The sequence below is a fragment of the Morchella importuna genome, assembly GCF_003444635.1.
Source record: "Morchella importuna strain M04M26 chromosome Unknown Morimp01GS018, whole genome shotgun sequence".
Taxonomy (NCBI): domain Eukaryota; kingdom Fungi; phylum Ascomycota; class Pezizomycetes; order Pezizales; family Morchellaceae; genus Morchella; species Morchella importuna.
Window position 1 is genome coordinate 372818 of NW_025763415.1, and position 17019 is coordinate 389836.

The window sequence follows — 17019 nt, forward strand, 5'->3', positions numbered from 1 at the left end:
TCGGTGACTTCCCCTCCACCACATACATGTATATGCTCCGAAAGCTTGTTTCACTGACGTCTCATAACCTCAGATAACGGGCGAACAACAATAACTCATGGAACGCGGGCTATAATCTCTCCCTTAGTCGACGCATTTATCTTCTGTCCCAACGCCTGCACTTAAGCTATCACATGATGAGACGGCTCGTTGATGGGCGATAATATCTTCCAGGAGACGCAGCCCAGCTTTCTACCTCAAGTCTCTAGAGGATAGAAGAAGAAAGTTGTGAGACTAACTCTCTTGTAGCAGTAGCTTAAGCGCAAATCATCAACCATTGCTTTCTTCATACTATCCACATACACTGCAGCTATAACTCAGGCCTCTAACTTTAAAAGCAGAGGGCCTGTATGTACAAGACATGTGTCATATCTCATAGCTCATATATTCGGTGCAAGATAGAAAGACCATTCAAGTTATGTTTATGTCATCGAAACTTAGTCTCGTAATATATTTCCTGCTTAGCAGCAAGCTGCTCAAGTGGGAGGGCTAGGTACGAGCCTATAGAAAACTCTGACTTAAAATCAATTGGGTCTATAGATCTATCTGGTCTACAATGGTATAAGGCTGGACCATACTATATATTTTGTTTGTCGGGCCGGTTAGAGAATCACTAGAGGACACACTACTATTGGGATGCTGCTATACGGGATATATACAGCGATCTTTTTTAGTGCCGCGGAATGGAGCTACAGTACCTTATGTCCCGACAGAAATGAATAATTACTACCTTTTATAGATCTCTCAGCCCCACATCGGCCTAATGGGCAATATAAACGGCGAATAGAGCTAGCTTGTATGACCACAATACTATGAGAGACACTGAAAGTACTATAAAAGCTTTGGAAGAAGCTTAATAGCTACATGTATATGTCGACCCTTTGGGGCATTATTAATCCTCAGGTACCGCCAATTGATATATATGCTTTATTGGCATTGTGTAGTGTAGATTAATAATTTAAATAGACCTGAGCTCCTTGGCATAGCAACCACAAATACTAGACTGGGTACGAGGTCAAGATATACCCGCTAACCTTTCGTAGGTATCGTAGGTCTTCTCAAATTGAGCTACTGAGCTAAGCCCGACCAGCTCTCAGCAACTATGACAGCACCAATAACCTTAGATTTTTACATCTGTAATTATTCCATCATTATAAAAGAGTGTATTACGTGATTTGAAAGAATATCGTCTCTTACCCCTCTTTGAAACTTTCTATTCAATCCCCTCGAGCTCCACCAATCCTCCATACTATTTCCACGATATACATGTATCTTTTCTTTTTGTACACAGCAAACCATTGATAGATCGATTTCCAACCTGCATATACGCACGAAAGCTTAGCGATTTCATCAATAACGCAATTCCACGAAACTCGGCTCCGAAGTTTGAATAATTCCGCGGAGTACCAGAGGTTCTGGGCTCAGTCCAATTAAGCACGAGATATCCAATTTGACGATCACCAAAACAAGCACCTGTAAACAGTCCCAGAGCGATTGTAAAGCTTCATAGCTCGCAATCACAAACTTACAGTACATCCCCAGCTCTCCAAATCTCTAGGACTGTGAATTCGAGTAAAAACAATGTATATAGGAAACAGACCAAGAATTCAGCATCAATTGAGGCTTACGGCAAGCTCCGTAGACCCCTGCACGCACCTGCGCTAGCGTCTCCCTCCCGTTCGTTCGTTGTGCCAGCCATCATGTCAGCCCGACAGCCCCAAGCCAATGGACCCATCTCCTCCGCTGAATGTGTTACCAAGAGACCCTCCTCACCGGCACTACCACCAGTGCCACCACCACCACCACCACCACCACCACCTGGTCCACCATCACCACCACCATCACCAGTAGTACACTTACCACAGATACATATTCTACGCCGCGCCCGTTTAAACAGGTACTCCCTATTTACAGAGTCCCTCAAGGCAGTCGAACCTCAAGGACGCGAGGCCAAAGGAGTCTTCAGAACAATGCCTGCCGCTGCACCAACCGTCAAACAGACGGTCGAGGTCGGGAAGCCGGGCGAGTACAAAATCACGATCGGGGAAAGCTTGAGGCGACATGCTGACGCCTCGTCGGACGATGATGCTGCCTCCTCCGGGGATGTGTTTACGAGTGTGAAATGTAGCTATAGCTCTCTCTCACTCTCACTCTCACATACTCTGTTTACAGCTATACTGACTGAACGCCTAACTATAGACAACTATAAACCCAACACCTCATTATCGAATCCTATTCCACCCCAACTCACAAAACACGCCCCGACCGGTCCCGCCCCATACACACTGTCGCTGTCGCCCCCAGGCGCCTCCGCCAAAGCTATTACATACACTGGTAGTCAGCACGTACATCCTCCGCGGAAAACAGAGTGCATACTCCTCTTCGACCACACCACGCAGTCTTTCACCCTCGAGAAGCTCACAAGTACATTTACATTCAACGCCAAAGTCTTCGCCCCTGCGCACCCTGCACTGCCGCTCCGCCCGCCAATCCCGGACGGCGAAGAGACTGACGAGGAGGAGCGAGAGGAGGACAACCCGTTCGATTACCGCCACTTCATCAACAAGAAGCCGACTACAAAATCGCGAGCCGAGCAGAAGAAGGAGCGCGAACAGCGCAGAAAAGAGGCGCTGAAGCGCGCTGGCAAGGATGTGCCGGAAGAAGAGCCAGAGGAGGAGGACGACGAGGAAGACCTTGGCCTCGGAATCTCCTACAATGGCCGTCCGGCGGTCAGCGGTAAAGGATTTTTGGCGTCGCCTGCCATCGGGCCAAGGAGGAATGTTGGCGGGAAGTCGCCATTTGCTGGGAAGAAGCCTGTGGGGATGTCGCCTGGTGTGCGGTTGCCTAGTCCGGGCCGCGAGAGCGAGAGCGACGAGGATGAGTCGGAGGAGGCTGACGATGAGGAAGAGGATGACGAGGAAATGGCGGCGCCACCTATACCATCACCAGCAGCGCCGAAGAGGAAGGCACCCGTGCAGAGGAAGAAGGCTGCGGCGGCGGCCCTCGTGGTTGAGGAGCCGGAGGAATTGGTGTTTCCGGAGCCGATGGCCATTGATGAGCCATCGGAAGAGGAGATCAGCGACGTTGACGAGAGCGATGAGGACGCTCCGCCGCCACCACAGAAGCAGCAGGTGCCGCTTATGGTGGAGGAAGAAGAGGACGACGAAGAGGATGACCTGGCGAAGCTGTTGGAAAAGGAATTGGGTGACGGCGACGGTGATGAGATTATTTTCGATGATGATGGTGAAGTCCGAGGCGGTGGTGCCGCAACAGAGAGCGGGTGGGGTGCGGAGAGCACCTCGGCGGCCACCGGCGGAGGCCCCATCAGTATTGCTGGCATGATGGGCGCTGACGATGATAGTGAGACCAGTGAGGAGGAGTAACCTCCTTGCCTGAGTTTTTATTTACTTTTTTTTTATTAAAAATTCTTCTCCATTTTCACCCATTTTTTTATTTATAAAAGAGTCTTTTTCTATTTGGTTTCTCTTAGTGATATTGGGGGTTTCCTTTCGGTGTTTTCTTTCTCTCTCCTTTTTTCTTATTATTTGGTTCTTTTCTTTAAAGGTTATTTATTTATGTACCCACCCGGGTTGGGTTGGGTTTTGACGGGGCGGGGCCGGCGGGCGCCGGCAGTAGTTACTTGGGACAGGACACGAAAATCTGCAAACAGACCTAGTCATGGCCTATATAGTGGGTTATATGAAAAAATGAACGATCGATGGCTTTCTTGTGTTCTTTTCTTTATTCTATTATTATTATTTGTCGTTTTCTTTTATTCTCTCTTTTGAGATGTATATTAGAAGCTTATATCTTGCCTTGACTATAGGTGATTCAATGAGAGGACATTGATTGATATTATGCTGCTGGCCTGCTTTTGTTCAGGTTGAAGTCGTGATTGGGGATTGGGGGCTGGGGTGAGGTTTTTGATGCCCTGCACCGGATATCACTCGCGTCTGTGCACCAATGGTGTTTAGTTTATCCTCCTCACGCTTTATTATTTATTTCGCTGCTTCCCCTTAGAAATCAGTTCAACCAACAGTGGGCGCGCGGCAAGCGCTGAAAATTGGTGCCTCTATCCGCAGTAGTTTGGGTTATTGTTAGCACACGTTTGGAGACCTGCGTGTAGGTGAAAAAAAAGCTACGGCACCAGACTTCAACCGGTGCGATGCAGATTCTTCTTTTGGGTTAGCTTTTTTTCCCTCTCTTTCCTCTAGTCTCGTGCCCAGCCTGTGTTTGCTTAGATCCATGTATCTACACGCAGTGCGACAACAAAACAGTATGGGAACGAGACTATCTTTTCTCATAACTCCTTTTGATCGTCCCATCCTTTCTTTTTTCCTTGTGATGCAATGACGAATGATGCCTCATGAACAAATTCGGTAGCTAGATGACGAGAACATATCCATGATTCCTCTTCAGTTTAATGTGCCTTCAATTGTCGGTGGCATCTGATCAAATGGCCAGCAATAGTGATAGCCTGGCTATCGCTCTCGATGGCATAACGTTATCTTCCGTGGTAATAAATGTGGGTGTGGATATGTCGCACGAGGATATATCCTCAGTGGTGTCAACACTCAGGAGGCCTCGAGGCCCAGAAAACCACTTCACAGGTCTTTCATCCAAGTTTGGGTTATAAAAGGTCTAGATAAGGACTCTTGACGGCTAATAGGGCAAGATATTATGAAAAGATATTCCCACGGCCTAGAGGGAGCTTTTTGTGGTCCAGACTGGCCGGTATATTTGGTTTGATAACAGATACATGTATATATAACCGAGTGATATCTTGTGATGAGGCTCTGTTGGCTTGGAGTAGTCCCCTTAGGTGATCTATTGTATTATTGATAGTTAGAAACTCACATATTAATACACCTAAACTCTCAGACATTATATTCGCCACGCTCTAGACTCGCTATCTATTATTTATAGAAAAAAGACACAATTAAACCCAATTCGCCCAGTAAAGAACTCCATCCCAAGCACGCTTACCCATTAACGCATTTTCAATAGTGTCTATGTTCTCCCGGCAAGCGTCTCCAGTCTCCCAGCAAGCACCTTATGCTTTGCAACGACGCCGACCCACTCTTCTCCTTCCCCGCCTCCACCTCCACCTCCACCGCCAAAGCACTCAACCACACCCAGCATGGCTCCAAACTCACCGCCCAATCTCCCTAGACTCCCTGCCGCATATAGAACCTGCGTCAACAGGCTCTCCCTGCCAGCTTTATCCTCAACCCCACTGAGATACTCACCCAGCACCCCAGTGAGCAGCCCCACAAGGTGCAAAACAAACGAAGCAAGAGGATCCGGCGGCTGTCCTCCCTCTGGATCATCCTCATCCCTCGCAGAACTCAATGTACTTGATGAGCGCGACCTAAGAGTCTCCGTACGCGAGGTGAATGTAGGCGGCGAGGAGATCGTAGGTGATGCCGATGTAGCAGAAGTCGACTCCGCCGGCAATGAGTTCGGAAAAATGCTCCTGTACATCCCAACAATCGCGAAGCTCTGCTCACGGAACACCTCAATCCAACGCTTAAGGTAGCGTTCTTTCCCAGCCGCACCCGTCGCTAACTCCTTCAATGGCTCAAGGGCATCCAGCAGGCTCGACAGGTATGCAGCGCGGCACACCAGAAATAGGCCTCGTAGCCCGCGTTCGTCAAGAGTCTGTCCGGATGTACACCGGCGCAGGAAACCAATTGTTTTCATTGCTGTAGGAAGTTTCAGGGGGCCGCGAAGCGTTGTGATCAGGTTGGTGACCATAGTTTGTTGGAGGGATGCGCAGGCGGTTGCAACGGAGGCAATAGTAGGTGAGTTGGGGTGGAGCGCGTGTAGACGGCGTACATGCGCGAGAAGATCGAGAGCTGTCGGGTGCGAGGACGACGCAATGAGGGTTTGGAGGTGAGTAGGGAGGTGCAGTATGTCTAGTATGCGGTCAAGGTTGCGGGAGAGTAGATGTGTAGAGGCGCGGGTGGTGAGGTGAGGGCCCTCCCGTGTAAAAGTGGTTGTGAAGTGGGTGATCTGGTCATCAACGGTAGGTAAGGTGGTGGTAAGGGTATCGAGGGAGGCATTCAAGGAGGTAATGGCCCCAGGAACGGAGGAGAGATGGTGCGAGGAGGCGATCAGTTGTTTGTGGGAGCGCGAGGAGAGCTTCTGGAGGTTGAGAGTCAGGCTATGGAGAGAAGCGGAAAGGGACGAGGGTTCGGTTTCGAGTATCGAGGTGAGTGAGAGGGAGCTTAGACGGGGGAGGTAGGTGCTAGACGTGGTGGGGTCTGGCGGGGGTGCCGTAGGCGGCATGTGAGGGAGTAGAAGCTCCAGGAGAGGGTCAGTAGCCGATGTACTTGGTGGAGTCGCCATTGTGGTAGGTGTGAAGCTGTAGAGGGCGCAAGTGATATTCACAGATACCGAGTGCTCAGTGATGTCTGTAACTTCAATTAGATCTTCCGAATAGGTAGGTTGTCGGTGTTGACACCCGTGGCCGTTACCCGGACGAGTAGCGGGGTGAAAGCCTATGTGGTACCTACCTGATCTACTAGACTACATGTAGCCAGCTTCCTGAGCCTGGAGCTTTTGTATGATACGTATACATCTCACCTATATTTATATTATTTTACAATGAGAAATTGGTTTTGAACAGGGACCACAAGTATAAGGCTGAGTCGACTACAGCTTTAATCAATTAAGAGACTTGGAGGCTTTCTGCTTTTTAGTAACGGATAGAACTTATTTATGTTATATAGTACGTCGATAGTTTCGAATACTTGGGTGTAATATCACGAGATGTCTCGCCAGTCTTGGATTATTCGTAGGTTTTATGTGACCGAGTGATATATCATGATTTGTTGGCGTGTACCCCGCTGTCTCGGTCTCCCCCGCTTAGTAAAACCCAAATTTCTGGAACAGAATGGACATCAACACCTGCGTGATACTTTATCTTAGGGCTTTTATAGAGGGAGTAAAAGATATGAAATGAGCGGTCTAGATGAAAAGCTCTTCACATTCTCCCATGATAAGGTTACCTAATAATACCCACCAGCGCCAATTTCCTCCATACACCAATTTTTTATATTTAATCTCTTAGCCCATAGTAATTTCGAAGCTAGGCAAATCCTGCAGACCCATACAATGTACCCGGAGCGTTTGCAGCATGTAGGTAAATGTAGTAGTCTTGGCATTAGCACAACCCCACCAAAAGTGATTCGATCCCAGCTCTAACCCCAACCCACACAACGACCTCACCTCCACAAAAGAAAAGAAACACCCCCCCCTTTCATCACCCTCTATCAATTGCCGGTCTCCCTATTTTGCTTCTGGTGCGAGAAAGCTCAGAGGCCTGAGAGAGAGGTACGGGTGTCCCTTACCCCCCATCAGCAGACTGACCCTCCTCTCCTCCGGTTGGCTACAGACTAATTAAACTTCAGTTATAGTAATACAGTGATTCGCAAGCCCATTGCCCATCATGCCGCAAGCTCCCCTCGCGCCAAAAGACGCAGGTCTTTTCCGACAAGTTCTCAAATGTTATGAAACCAAGCAATACAAGAAGGGCCTCAAAGCCGCCGAAGTCCTCCCCCTCCTTTCCTCGAGCACGCGCACACCAAAACTAACCCCCCTTAGCAAATTCTCAAACGCAACCCACATCATGGTGAAACGCTCGCCATGAAAGGTCTAATCACCAACTCCCTCGGCCGCACAACCGAAGCCTTCGCTATCGCCAAAGAGGCCCTGAAACAGGACATGAAATCACACGTTTGCTGGCACGTCTACGGTCTTCTCTACCGGTCTACTAAGAACTTTGAGGAGTCCATAAAGGCCTATAAAATGGCGCTGCGCTTCGAGCCAGAGTCTCAACAGATCCTACGCGACCTTGCACTCCTCCAGATTCAGATGCGCGACTATGTGGGGTACATTGAATCGCGGCGGCAGATCTTGCAGGGGAGACCACAGCTCCGGCAGAATTGGACCGGTCTGGCGATTGCGCAGCATTTGGCAGGGAGCTATGCGGAAGCTGAAAATGTCATGGTCAAATTTGAGGAAACGCTGAAGGTGCCTGTAGGAAAGGGCGATGTGGAGCATAGTGAAGCAGGACTATACAAGAATATGATTATTGCGGAATCCGGAGATATTGAGCGGGCACTAACGGACCTTGAGAAGATTTCAAAGACTACATTGGACAAGATCTCAGTGTTAGAAAAGCGGGCCGAGTATCTGCTGAAGCTTGAGAGGAAAGAGGAGGCCGTGACAGCTTATAAAGTGCTATTACAGAGGAATGCGGAAAAAAGGGTGTACTACCAGGGTCTAGAGAAGGCTATGGGATGTGAGGAAGATACAGCCGCACGAAAAGCGCTGTATGCCGAATATGCGGAGAAAAACCAAAGGAGCGATGCACCCAGGCGGATCCCTCTGGATTTCTTAAGCGGTGATGAGTTTAGGGAGGCCGCGGATGCTTATCTGACGAAGCTACTCAAGAAGGGTGTGCCATCGACTTTTGCGAATGTTAAGGCCCTCTATGCTGATGCTGAGAAGCGTGCGACCATTCTCGAGCTCGTCCAAGGATACGCTGCATCGCTTGAGAATGAGGAGCCACAGGTAGTCGAAACTCCTACCAACGGAGATGCGAATGGTAACGAACCAGCAAAGGCTACTAAACCGAGCGAATTCAAGCTATGGACTCTCTATTTCCTAGGCCAGCATTACGACCATTATCGCACACGTAACACAGAAAGGTCGCTGGAATACATCAACAAAGCCCTCGAACTTAAACCCGAGCAGGTAGAACTCCACATGACACTTGCACGTATTTATAAACATGCCGGAAATCTGCAAAAAGCCATGGAGAAGATGAACGAGGCCCGTAATTTCGACAAAAAGGACCGCTACATCAACACCAAATGCTCTAAGTACCAACTCCGCAATGACCACAACGAGGAGGCCCTCGAGACCATGAGTCTGTTTACAAGAGTACACTCCTAAACCTCCCAGAACTTTGTAGAAAACTGACAGGAAAACTAACCATCATTTCGTAGAACGATGCACATGGCGGTCCCCTCGGCGATCTCCTCGAAATGCAATGCGTTTGGTTTATCACCGAAGATGGTGAATCCTACCTCCGCCAGGGCAAGTTCGGCCTGGCTTTGAAACGCTTCCACGCCATTTTAAAGATTTTCGAGGACTGGACAGACGACCAGTTCGATTTCCATAGCTTCTCGCTCCGGAAAGGACAGATCCGCTCATATATTGAGATGCTCCGATGGGAAGACTCCCTGCGCTCCCACCCCTTCTTCTCGCGTGCCGCACTCGGAGCCATTAAGGCCTATATAATGCTCTCCGACAGACCCCACCTCGCACATTCGTCCCTCTCTAATGGTAACAATGAGAACGTTGACTTCGAGGGTCTCTCCACTGCAGACCGCAAGAAGGCCCTTAAGAAAGCCAAACGCGAGGCCCAAAAGGCACAGGAAAGAGCCGTCGAGGCCGCTGCCAAAGCAAAAGAAGAAAAGGCCAAAAACGCTCAGGTTGCCAATCTCGACGAGGAGAAGAAGAAAGATGATACCGACCCCTTGGGAACAGAGCTTGCACAAACTAAAGAGCCCCTAGAAGCTGCTCTAAAATTTTTGAACCCACTGCTTGAGTTCTCACCAGGCAAGCTGGAGGTTCAAACGAGTGGCTTTGAGATCCACTCCAGGCGGAAGAAGTGGCTGCTGGCAGTAAAGTGCCTCCGTGCCGCGCAGAAACTTGACCCCGAGAGTCCTGTAGTACACGAGCAGATCATACGCTTCCGAACCATGGTCTCAAAACTTTCTGACGAGGATATCAAAGCCCCGTCCAAGGAAGTACTCATCTCAACGCTTGAGGAGATTCTCCCCGCAGCTACCGACCTTACTGCCTACAATGTCGAGTTTTCGGCTAAGCATTCTCAGAGCGCTCCTCATATCCGTGGAGGTACCTTTCCACTTCCCTGTTCTTTGCTACCCGCCCACTAATACACGATAGCACTACGAGCCCGCAGTTTTTTGAGCGCTGGTGCACCCACTACACCGCTGCTTAATGCGCTGGACCAAGAGGGAATATCTCTTTATGATGTTCTGCAGGGACAGTCACTGCTCCAGGAACTGAAGGCTCCGGAAGAGAAGATTAAGGAATATAACCAGAAGGCTGCTGCGAAGTTCCCGGACGCAGTGGTATTCAAAGAGAAGGCTGGGGCGGAATAAAAAGATTAGATATTTTCAAAGAAGAAAAGAATATAGCCATCAGTTAAAAGTCAGGGTTTGTGGTTTGGCTAGGTTTGGAAAAGAAAATTGCATGTATATTTTTTCTTTCCTTTCTTCCCGTCTGAATAGTGAATTTTAGTTCAGCAAAAGGTAGTCTGGGGTTTTAGAAAAAAGGATTTAAATTTATTGGGGGAATTCCAAGGGCAAAAAGTTTCCTTTTCTTTTGTAAGCTGGAGGGTGATAAGAATGGAAAAGATGGTTTGAACTATTTTTAGTATGTTATACCCCATTTAATTGAGTAGAATACCCTTGAATCAAACCCTGGGTCAACAAATGAGTGTAGAACATTTTAAATATATGGCTAGCGCCCTGTACCTGGTGGAACTCTTCCCGTAAGAACTAAGTTATTGTTGATCGAAATATATAGGATGACGCCGAGGACCCAAAGTCGTTTTACACCCGCCATAGTTACGTACATGTAGGTATATTATGATATTGTTTTTCTTGTCGTGGGGCATTCTCATGATCAGTGTATCGACGAGTCCAGTCTAAACCTGACTATAATCTTATCCTGGTTCAAATACCTAAAGCTACAAGTAGTCAAGTTCTTGCCTCTGTGTCGATCTACCCTAGTCCCGTGGTCAAGCAAGAGTCAAGATTTTTGATATATTAGATTCCATGAACGTAATCTATATAAACGAAAACTTAATAGGGTAACTGATAGGCCTTTATTGAAGACACGACAAACAAGAGTACCCATATTTTCACCCACTATTAGAACAAGAAGAACATCAAATAGAAACGATAATAATACAGCGCACCCAGAACATTGCTGTCACTGAATATTATAAGGCTATTATAGAATGACCTAGTCGGCAAGGACGCAAATTAGAATACTCGCGATTAAGAGAAACATGGGTTTCGGAGGACTTACATGGCATATGCTATCACAATTCTGACAATAATTTGTCACATGTGGCTGGGGTACATTGTATAAGATAGGCCCGGGACTATAACGAGATTCCACTCGCACCTGCAAATGATTTTGGCCTTGATGAGTGGAGTGGCCTCTCACAACAATACTCGTGGGAAGCTGGCCCTGAGTTTGGATCTGAGCTCGACGCCGAGTAGACTGGGCATGAGCTAAGGAAGTCTGAGCATGAGTTAGGGAAGTTTGAGCATGAGTTAAAGTAGTATGAGCCCGAGCCAGAGCAGTATGAGCCTGAACCTCAACAATTTGAGCCCGGGTTCTATCAATCCGAGCCTGAGCCTGCGCATGGGGTTGCTGCAGCAGCTCGGAGTTTCCGGTGGGTGTATACCCTCTTGGGAGGATCGCATGGACTACAACCTGTTGTCCATTCTGTCTCTGGTATTGCTGGCCCCCATGGGTAATGGAGATATGAGATCCTTGGGGTAGCACAAAAGTTCCTATCTGTTGAACAGCACCCGCTAGTACCAGGCCTTGATCTGAGGGAAATGGGTGTATCTCATCAAGTGCATGCTCATGAGAGTGGTGGATTTCCGTGATAGGCATTTTGGTGGTTATAGTTTGATATGACTTTATGGGTAAAGACGATAGGCCTTTTTTTAAAAAAGTAGTTATATATATGTCAAGTTTTAGATTGGCGTAGCAGATAGAGAGGGCGTGGGGGAAAAAAAGTGTGTGGTAATTCTGGTGGCTATTTATTGCTTTCTTCGTGATACCTGATGACTTCATGAATAGAAATGGGTTTTAATCACGGGGGCCTCTAGCTCTATACTCTCTCTATATGTTCTCAATTGTAAATCTAATCGAAGAGTAATTTCAATTTAATAGTGTATGAATCAAACCCTTCTATACACTCATGTTGTTACTGTTCACAAAAACACTATCTTAATGCTGTATAACTTGATCTATTTACCGTATAATAAGAGGCCTAAGGCAGTCACTAATATACACGACAGGAATCCGGAACTGATCCTACACTTCTTTAAGGATGCTGCTTTAGACTACATGTAATAATTCCTCAGTTAGCAATGCTACGCCATTGGTTCAGCATACTTTATGCAATTAGTATCACTAACCCCACAACTTAAAACCCGATAGCCCGTAGTATGGTTTACTAATGACAAGTTAAAAACAAACACTAGCACAGTATTGCCATAACTGTAAGGTTACATGCAATTAATGAGCTAAACAAAAAAAAAAAAAAAAAAAAAAAAACACTAGCACAGTTTATCAGACAGCCGAGTGACAATTTATGACCCTTGCATTTTTAGTAAGGATTGGCGGCGGCGGCCCAACCACACATGTATGTACGCAACGACGTCGCCTCTCGGTTACGGGGGTCAATGATACCCCAGGCAATAACGGTTAACCGCTCAATGTGGTTAGTGTGGTTTCTTGGGAGTGTTATTTCCACACGTTGAAGAATTGAATCATAGACTTGGTATTGAACAAACCACAAAAACGTAATTGAACTACCAAGGAAAACAGCTTCATGCCGTAAAGTTACTAAAACCAGCTCTCGTTCTAAAACAATCTACCATAAAGAAACTCATTACACGTACAGGCCTGCTTGATAGAAAGTCTAAGCTTTGCCCTTACCTTTGCCTTTTCCGAAGTCATTATCATCATCTTCAGCCAATGCCTCCATGATTTCCTTCCTTTCCTCCTCTTCCATCAAACTCAAACGAATTGCCATCTCTATCTCGTTCTCAAAATCTTCCTCTTCCTTGTCGTTGCTCTGATACTTCCCTTTTCCTTTCCCAACAATCGGTCGACCGTCTATTTTATCTAAGGGAAGTCGTTCCCATCCCCGGCTTTTCGAAGTGGACATAAGAGAAGAATGCAATCTTGTTGAGTTGCTATTTTCCGGTCTAGAGGAGGATGAAGATGCTCCTGAATAGGGATAGGGTGAGTAGTGACTAGTAGAGCGGTTGGTGCTTGAACCGAAGTCTGAATAAAGGTAATCGGCATCTTCCCATACCCCATCCTTTGGTTTAGAGCTTCCGCCATCTTCAGGGTTATTTTCCAGGAGGCTTAACCTCAAGGCCTCTGCCAAATCCATATCCACATCTTCATGACCATCTTCCGTTGGAGTCTTGTATTCGTCCGCAGTGCTATAGCTGCTCACCGCATCAGGAGTGACAGTTCTGCTGCTCGTAACGCTCTCCCCCAAACCTATAGGAGCTGAGCCGTTTTCACGCTCGAACGTTTCACGACTAATCATTGTTGCGTATTCGACCATTTCCTCTTCACTTAAAGCTGCCCTGCCACTAGCTATACCATAACGGTTCTTTAAGTCCTCTTTTTCTTTGCGCTCCCGTTCCTTCTGTCTGAGGAGATGTTTCGTTTCCGATTCAATTACTGCCTTTATCGCGCCATTGCCTCTAGAAGGTGCTCCACCAGCTCTAGACCTCGTGCCTTGTTTACGTCGTTTTCTTTCTCCTTCTACGGCTGGTGATGAAAAGCTCCAATAGCGGATGTGGGTACCAAGAGCTACTGCTCCACGAAGAGATGTCGCATCCGGATCGAGAATGATGCATCGTGCGGCAAACTGGTTATCTCCAATACCAAACTCATCTTGAACGCCGGCATCAGCCTGGGCCAATCTACGTCTGGCGCGCAACGTAAACCGAGAATGAATATCGCGTATCCGTGAAAGTGTAGAACCTAGAGGATCCCAAGCCTGGACCAAACCGTCTGTACCACCATGGACCAAATATAGTGACGAGAGCGCCAGACTTGCTATCTGAGGAGAATCGGTGTGTATAACTCTTAACGGTCCATAAACTCCAACACCCGCAACATCCGGGAGTACAGGACTACGAATATTCCAGAGGAAAATAGACCCCATAGAAGTACCGACAGCGAATAGCCTAGCATTTCCTCCGGGCACGTCCGCATCCGTTCCGGGTTCTTCGCGATCGGATAGAAGTGCGAGATTAGAGTTATCCATTGCCGTGGCTGTGATAATATGAAACCCTTTTCCTCCAAGTTCGAGTTGTGTAGCGATCCACCTATCCGTGATGTCCGCAGTCGAATTCGAACTGCTTCCCATTTTAATTTTATTTATAATTTTCTCGGCCGAATCTTCAACATATCCTCCGAAAAGAGAGTTTTCCGAGGCGTCGATCTCCTCCGTGGGACTTATTACCAGTAGTCCATGAACAAAATCACTCTTGGCCCCAGAACGTGATGTGCGGGGAGCTAAATGATACCTATACAGAACCGACTCTGTTACATCATCCTGGGGCCGAGGTCGCCTCTCCATGCTCTGCTTTTTCCCCAAGACTACACTTTGATCTGGCCAGTCCACCTCAATGAACCAATCCATTCCCCAACCTTCCCATATTTCCTTAATCTCTCCATAACTCATTTTCATCAATCTTTCATTCCTTTCCTTTCCCCATTCGGCCTGCTGATCTTTTGTCGGGGACATTATGGGCATCGGGAAAGTTGAGTTGCACAAAACGGTTGTGGTTCGTGCTGTTTGTGGTATTATTTTCCAGATGTCAACTAAGTCCTTAAGGTAGTACACCTCGCCGAGAGCATTAACGACCGCAATCCAGAAATTCTTTTGTTTCATCCTCTTGATTGAATAATCGTCATCCACCTTTATCGATACAATTGGGATGCCGGGAGAAACAACGAATTTCTTGGCGCGTGTCAAACCGTTCTCCTTCCCGAAGCTTAACCCATAGATTGATACGACACCCCGGCTGTTACCAACCACAACCCCCGCACGCCCTTGGGTTGTCTCGAGTACTCCACCCGAACGTCTTTTCGCAATCCAAAGAGCCGTCACAGCAGGACGAAAACCATCAATCTTCTCGTGCTCGGGTCGAATATACAGCCCAGGCGGTGACGCAGCTATATATGGCGATGTATATGGGTGGATATAAACTTTTCCATCCGGTACATTTTCGCCATAAATCCAGCCAATATCCTCTGAAAGATCCATCACTCCGGATGTCCCCATATCCGTTGCTACCTCAAAACCATAAAGCCCTAGCAAAGGTTGGTGGAGGTCGGGCCTTTCCTGAGTGCGTAAGGAAGCCTCCGCTATCGGAGGTCTCTCTATCCTGCCTTTATCAAAATTAGCGAGAGGGGCAAGACACCTGCAGATCATATGTCTTACCAATCGTGGGGTCACTCGCACTAACAACTCCGGGAGTATGAACAGATGCGTGCAATAGCCTAACACCTCTCGGCGTGAAACTGGCTGTTATATGACTTACGCTCCATGCTGCCGCAGGATACGTGATGATAATGCTTCCATGAGAATTCTGATTTGTAGGGCTCGATGCACTTGTAGCAAGGGATGCCTTTCCTTTGCTTAGACTTCGCAAGAGACGTGTGCGCAGGATGTATTCTCTTCTCCATGAATTAATGCCATTATCCGATGCGGATAGACGTGTAAAATGACGCCTATCTTGGGAAGAGGACAAGGCGGGGGATTCGTATATATCACTGGATGATTTATCGAAAATTATAGAAGGAAAGTAACGAGAGAATGCAGATCGCCACGCATCTGGTGAAGTTACGAGAGAATAGAATCGCCGCGATATAAGAGCGGCGGTTAAAAGTGTTTGCGGATCGAGAAAAGATAGTGCATGGATCAAGATCTCTGAATAATAAAGATGTCAGATAAGGTCTTTTGGTTATCGTACATTTTTATTTTAGGAACTGTAATAATACCATTAGGAAACTTGGAGATCGGGCTATCTCTCCTTCCGTCCCAGTTTGTCTTCTTGATACGAAAGGCCGTCTCCGTTGTGGGAAAAACACCCATTTCCTCATACTTTCGGATAGCATCTTTCTTAGAGGGATATTCGCTGCCTCCATCGTCCCGAGGTAGGCCCTCTACCGAGCTGCCTTCGGGTGCGTTCAACCGAGACGTTCGCTCAGGAAACCCCTCCCCCGAGGCAGCATCGTCAATGACGCCACCTGAACCAACAACTGCCTGGGGATCAACGCGGATGGGATGTTCTGTTGATACCGAGACCGGAAAGCCATGTTGAGCTGTTTGGTTATGGATAACTGAGGTTGGCTGGATGATGGCTGTATCAGAGGATCCGTTGATAATATCGGGGTGCATAAAACGGGGAATTCAGGAACCGGGGGAAACAGTAAAAGAAAATCGACCTTTTACAAGGAAGTCGATATTTCAAAGGATCAAGCGAAACAAATCACTTGATGGGTTTGGGAAGCGATAGGGTAGTTGAACTAAATCTCTAATGAAAGGAGGCAGCACGGTAATGTTAATGGTGAGAATGTCTTTTTAGAAGCTGTTTGAGGTTGCACAAAGAGGAGATGAGACGAAGGGCTGATGAAATTTATGCTTGTAAGCGAATTTTACATCCCCGAGTCTGCAATTTGTAACTTTAGTTTGAACTGCCAAACAACCTGAATTGCCACACGCCATGAACAGAGTCGAAATTAAGCAGAGCCCGGTGGATGCTGTCAAGGTGGGTGCGTGTAATGGACGTGTCAAGACAACTTTTTTATTATTGTGGCTGATGATTTTTCATTTATTTCCATCCTCTCTCTCTATTTATAGCTGTGAAAAACATTGTAGCTGTGGAAATAAATGTCTGCTCCCTATGGCTTCAACTCCATAATGAAACCATAGTTCACTAGAGATAGTTCTAGAAAGTGAGATAAAGTGAAATAAAGAATATAATTCCAAAGGAAAATTGCATGATAAAGAAAATAAAGAAACGGAAAACCGGACCCTATGAGTCAGCTTTCTGCCGATGGGAACCTTGTTCCAGCAGACGCTTCACTAATATT

General features: G+C 47.2%; 4 protein-coding genes across 4 annotated transcripts; 2 read left to right on the plus strand and 2 right to left on the minus strand.

Annotated features, from left to right (window-relative positions):
* Positions 1-1739: 1739 nt before the first annotated feature.
* On the plus strand, positions 1740-3422 carry LAJ45_06266 (uncharacterized protein; the record flags this gene model as incomplete). The annotated part of the gene is made up of 2 exons (XM_046115830.1): positions 1740-2163; positions 2239-3422. The coding sequence occupies 2 exons, from the start codon at positions 1740-1742 to the stop codon at positions 3420-3422; spliced, it is 1608 nt and encodes a 535-aa protein (XP_045970939.1).
* A 1627-nt stretch (positions 3423-5049) lies between these two features.
* LAJ45_06267 (uncharacterized protein) lies at positions 5050-6390 on the minus strand (the record flags this gene model as incomplete). Its single annotated transcript, XM_046115831.1, has 1 exon — positions 5050-6390. The coding sequence occupies one exon, from the start codon at positions 6388-6390 to the stop codon at positions 5050-5052; it is 1341 nt and encodes a 446-aa protein (XP_045970940.1).
* A 1102-nt stretch (positions 6391-7492) lies between these two features.
* LAJ45_06268 (uncharacterized protein) lies at positions 7493-10241 on the plus strand (the record flags this gene model as incomplete). The annotated part of the gene is made up of 5 exons (XM_046115832.1): positions 7493-7594; positions 7648-8619; positions 8671-8991; positions 9057-9972; positions 10024-10241. 5 exons carry the CDS (start codon positions 7493-7495, stop codon positions 10239-10241), a joined length of 2529 nt encoding a protein of 842 aa, XP_045970941.1.
* Positions 10242-12811: 2570 nt separating this feature from the next.
* On the minus strand, positions 12812-16324 carry LAJ45_06269 (uncharacterized protein; the record flags this gene model as incomplete). The annotated part of the gene is made up of 3 exons (XM_046115833.1): positions 12812-15312; positions 15365-15853; positions 15925-16324. 3 exons carry the CDS (start codon positions 16322-16324, stop codon positions 12812-12814), a joined length of 3390 nt encoding a protein of 1129 aa, XP_045970942.1.
* Between the last annotated feature and the right edge of the window lie 695 nt (positions 16325-17019).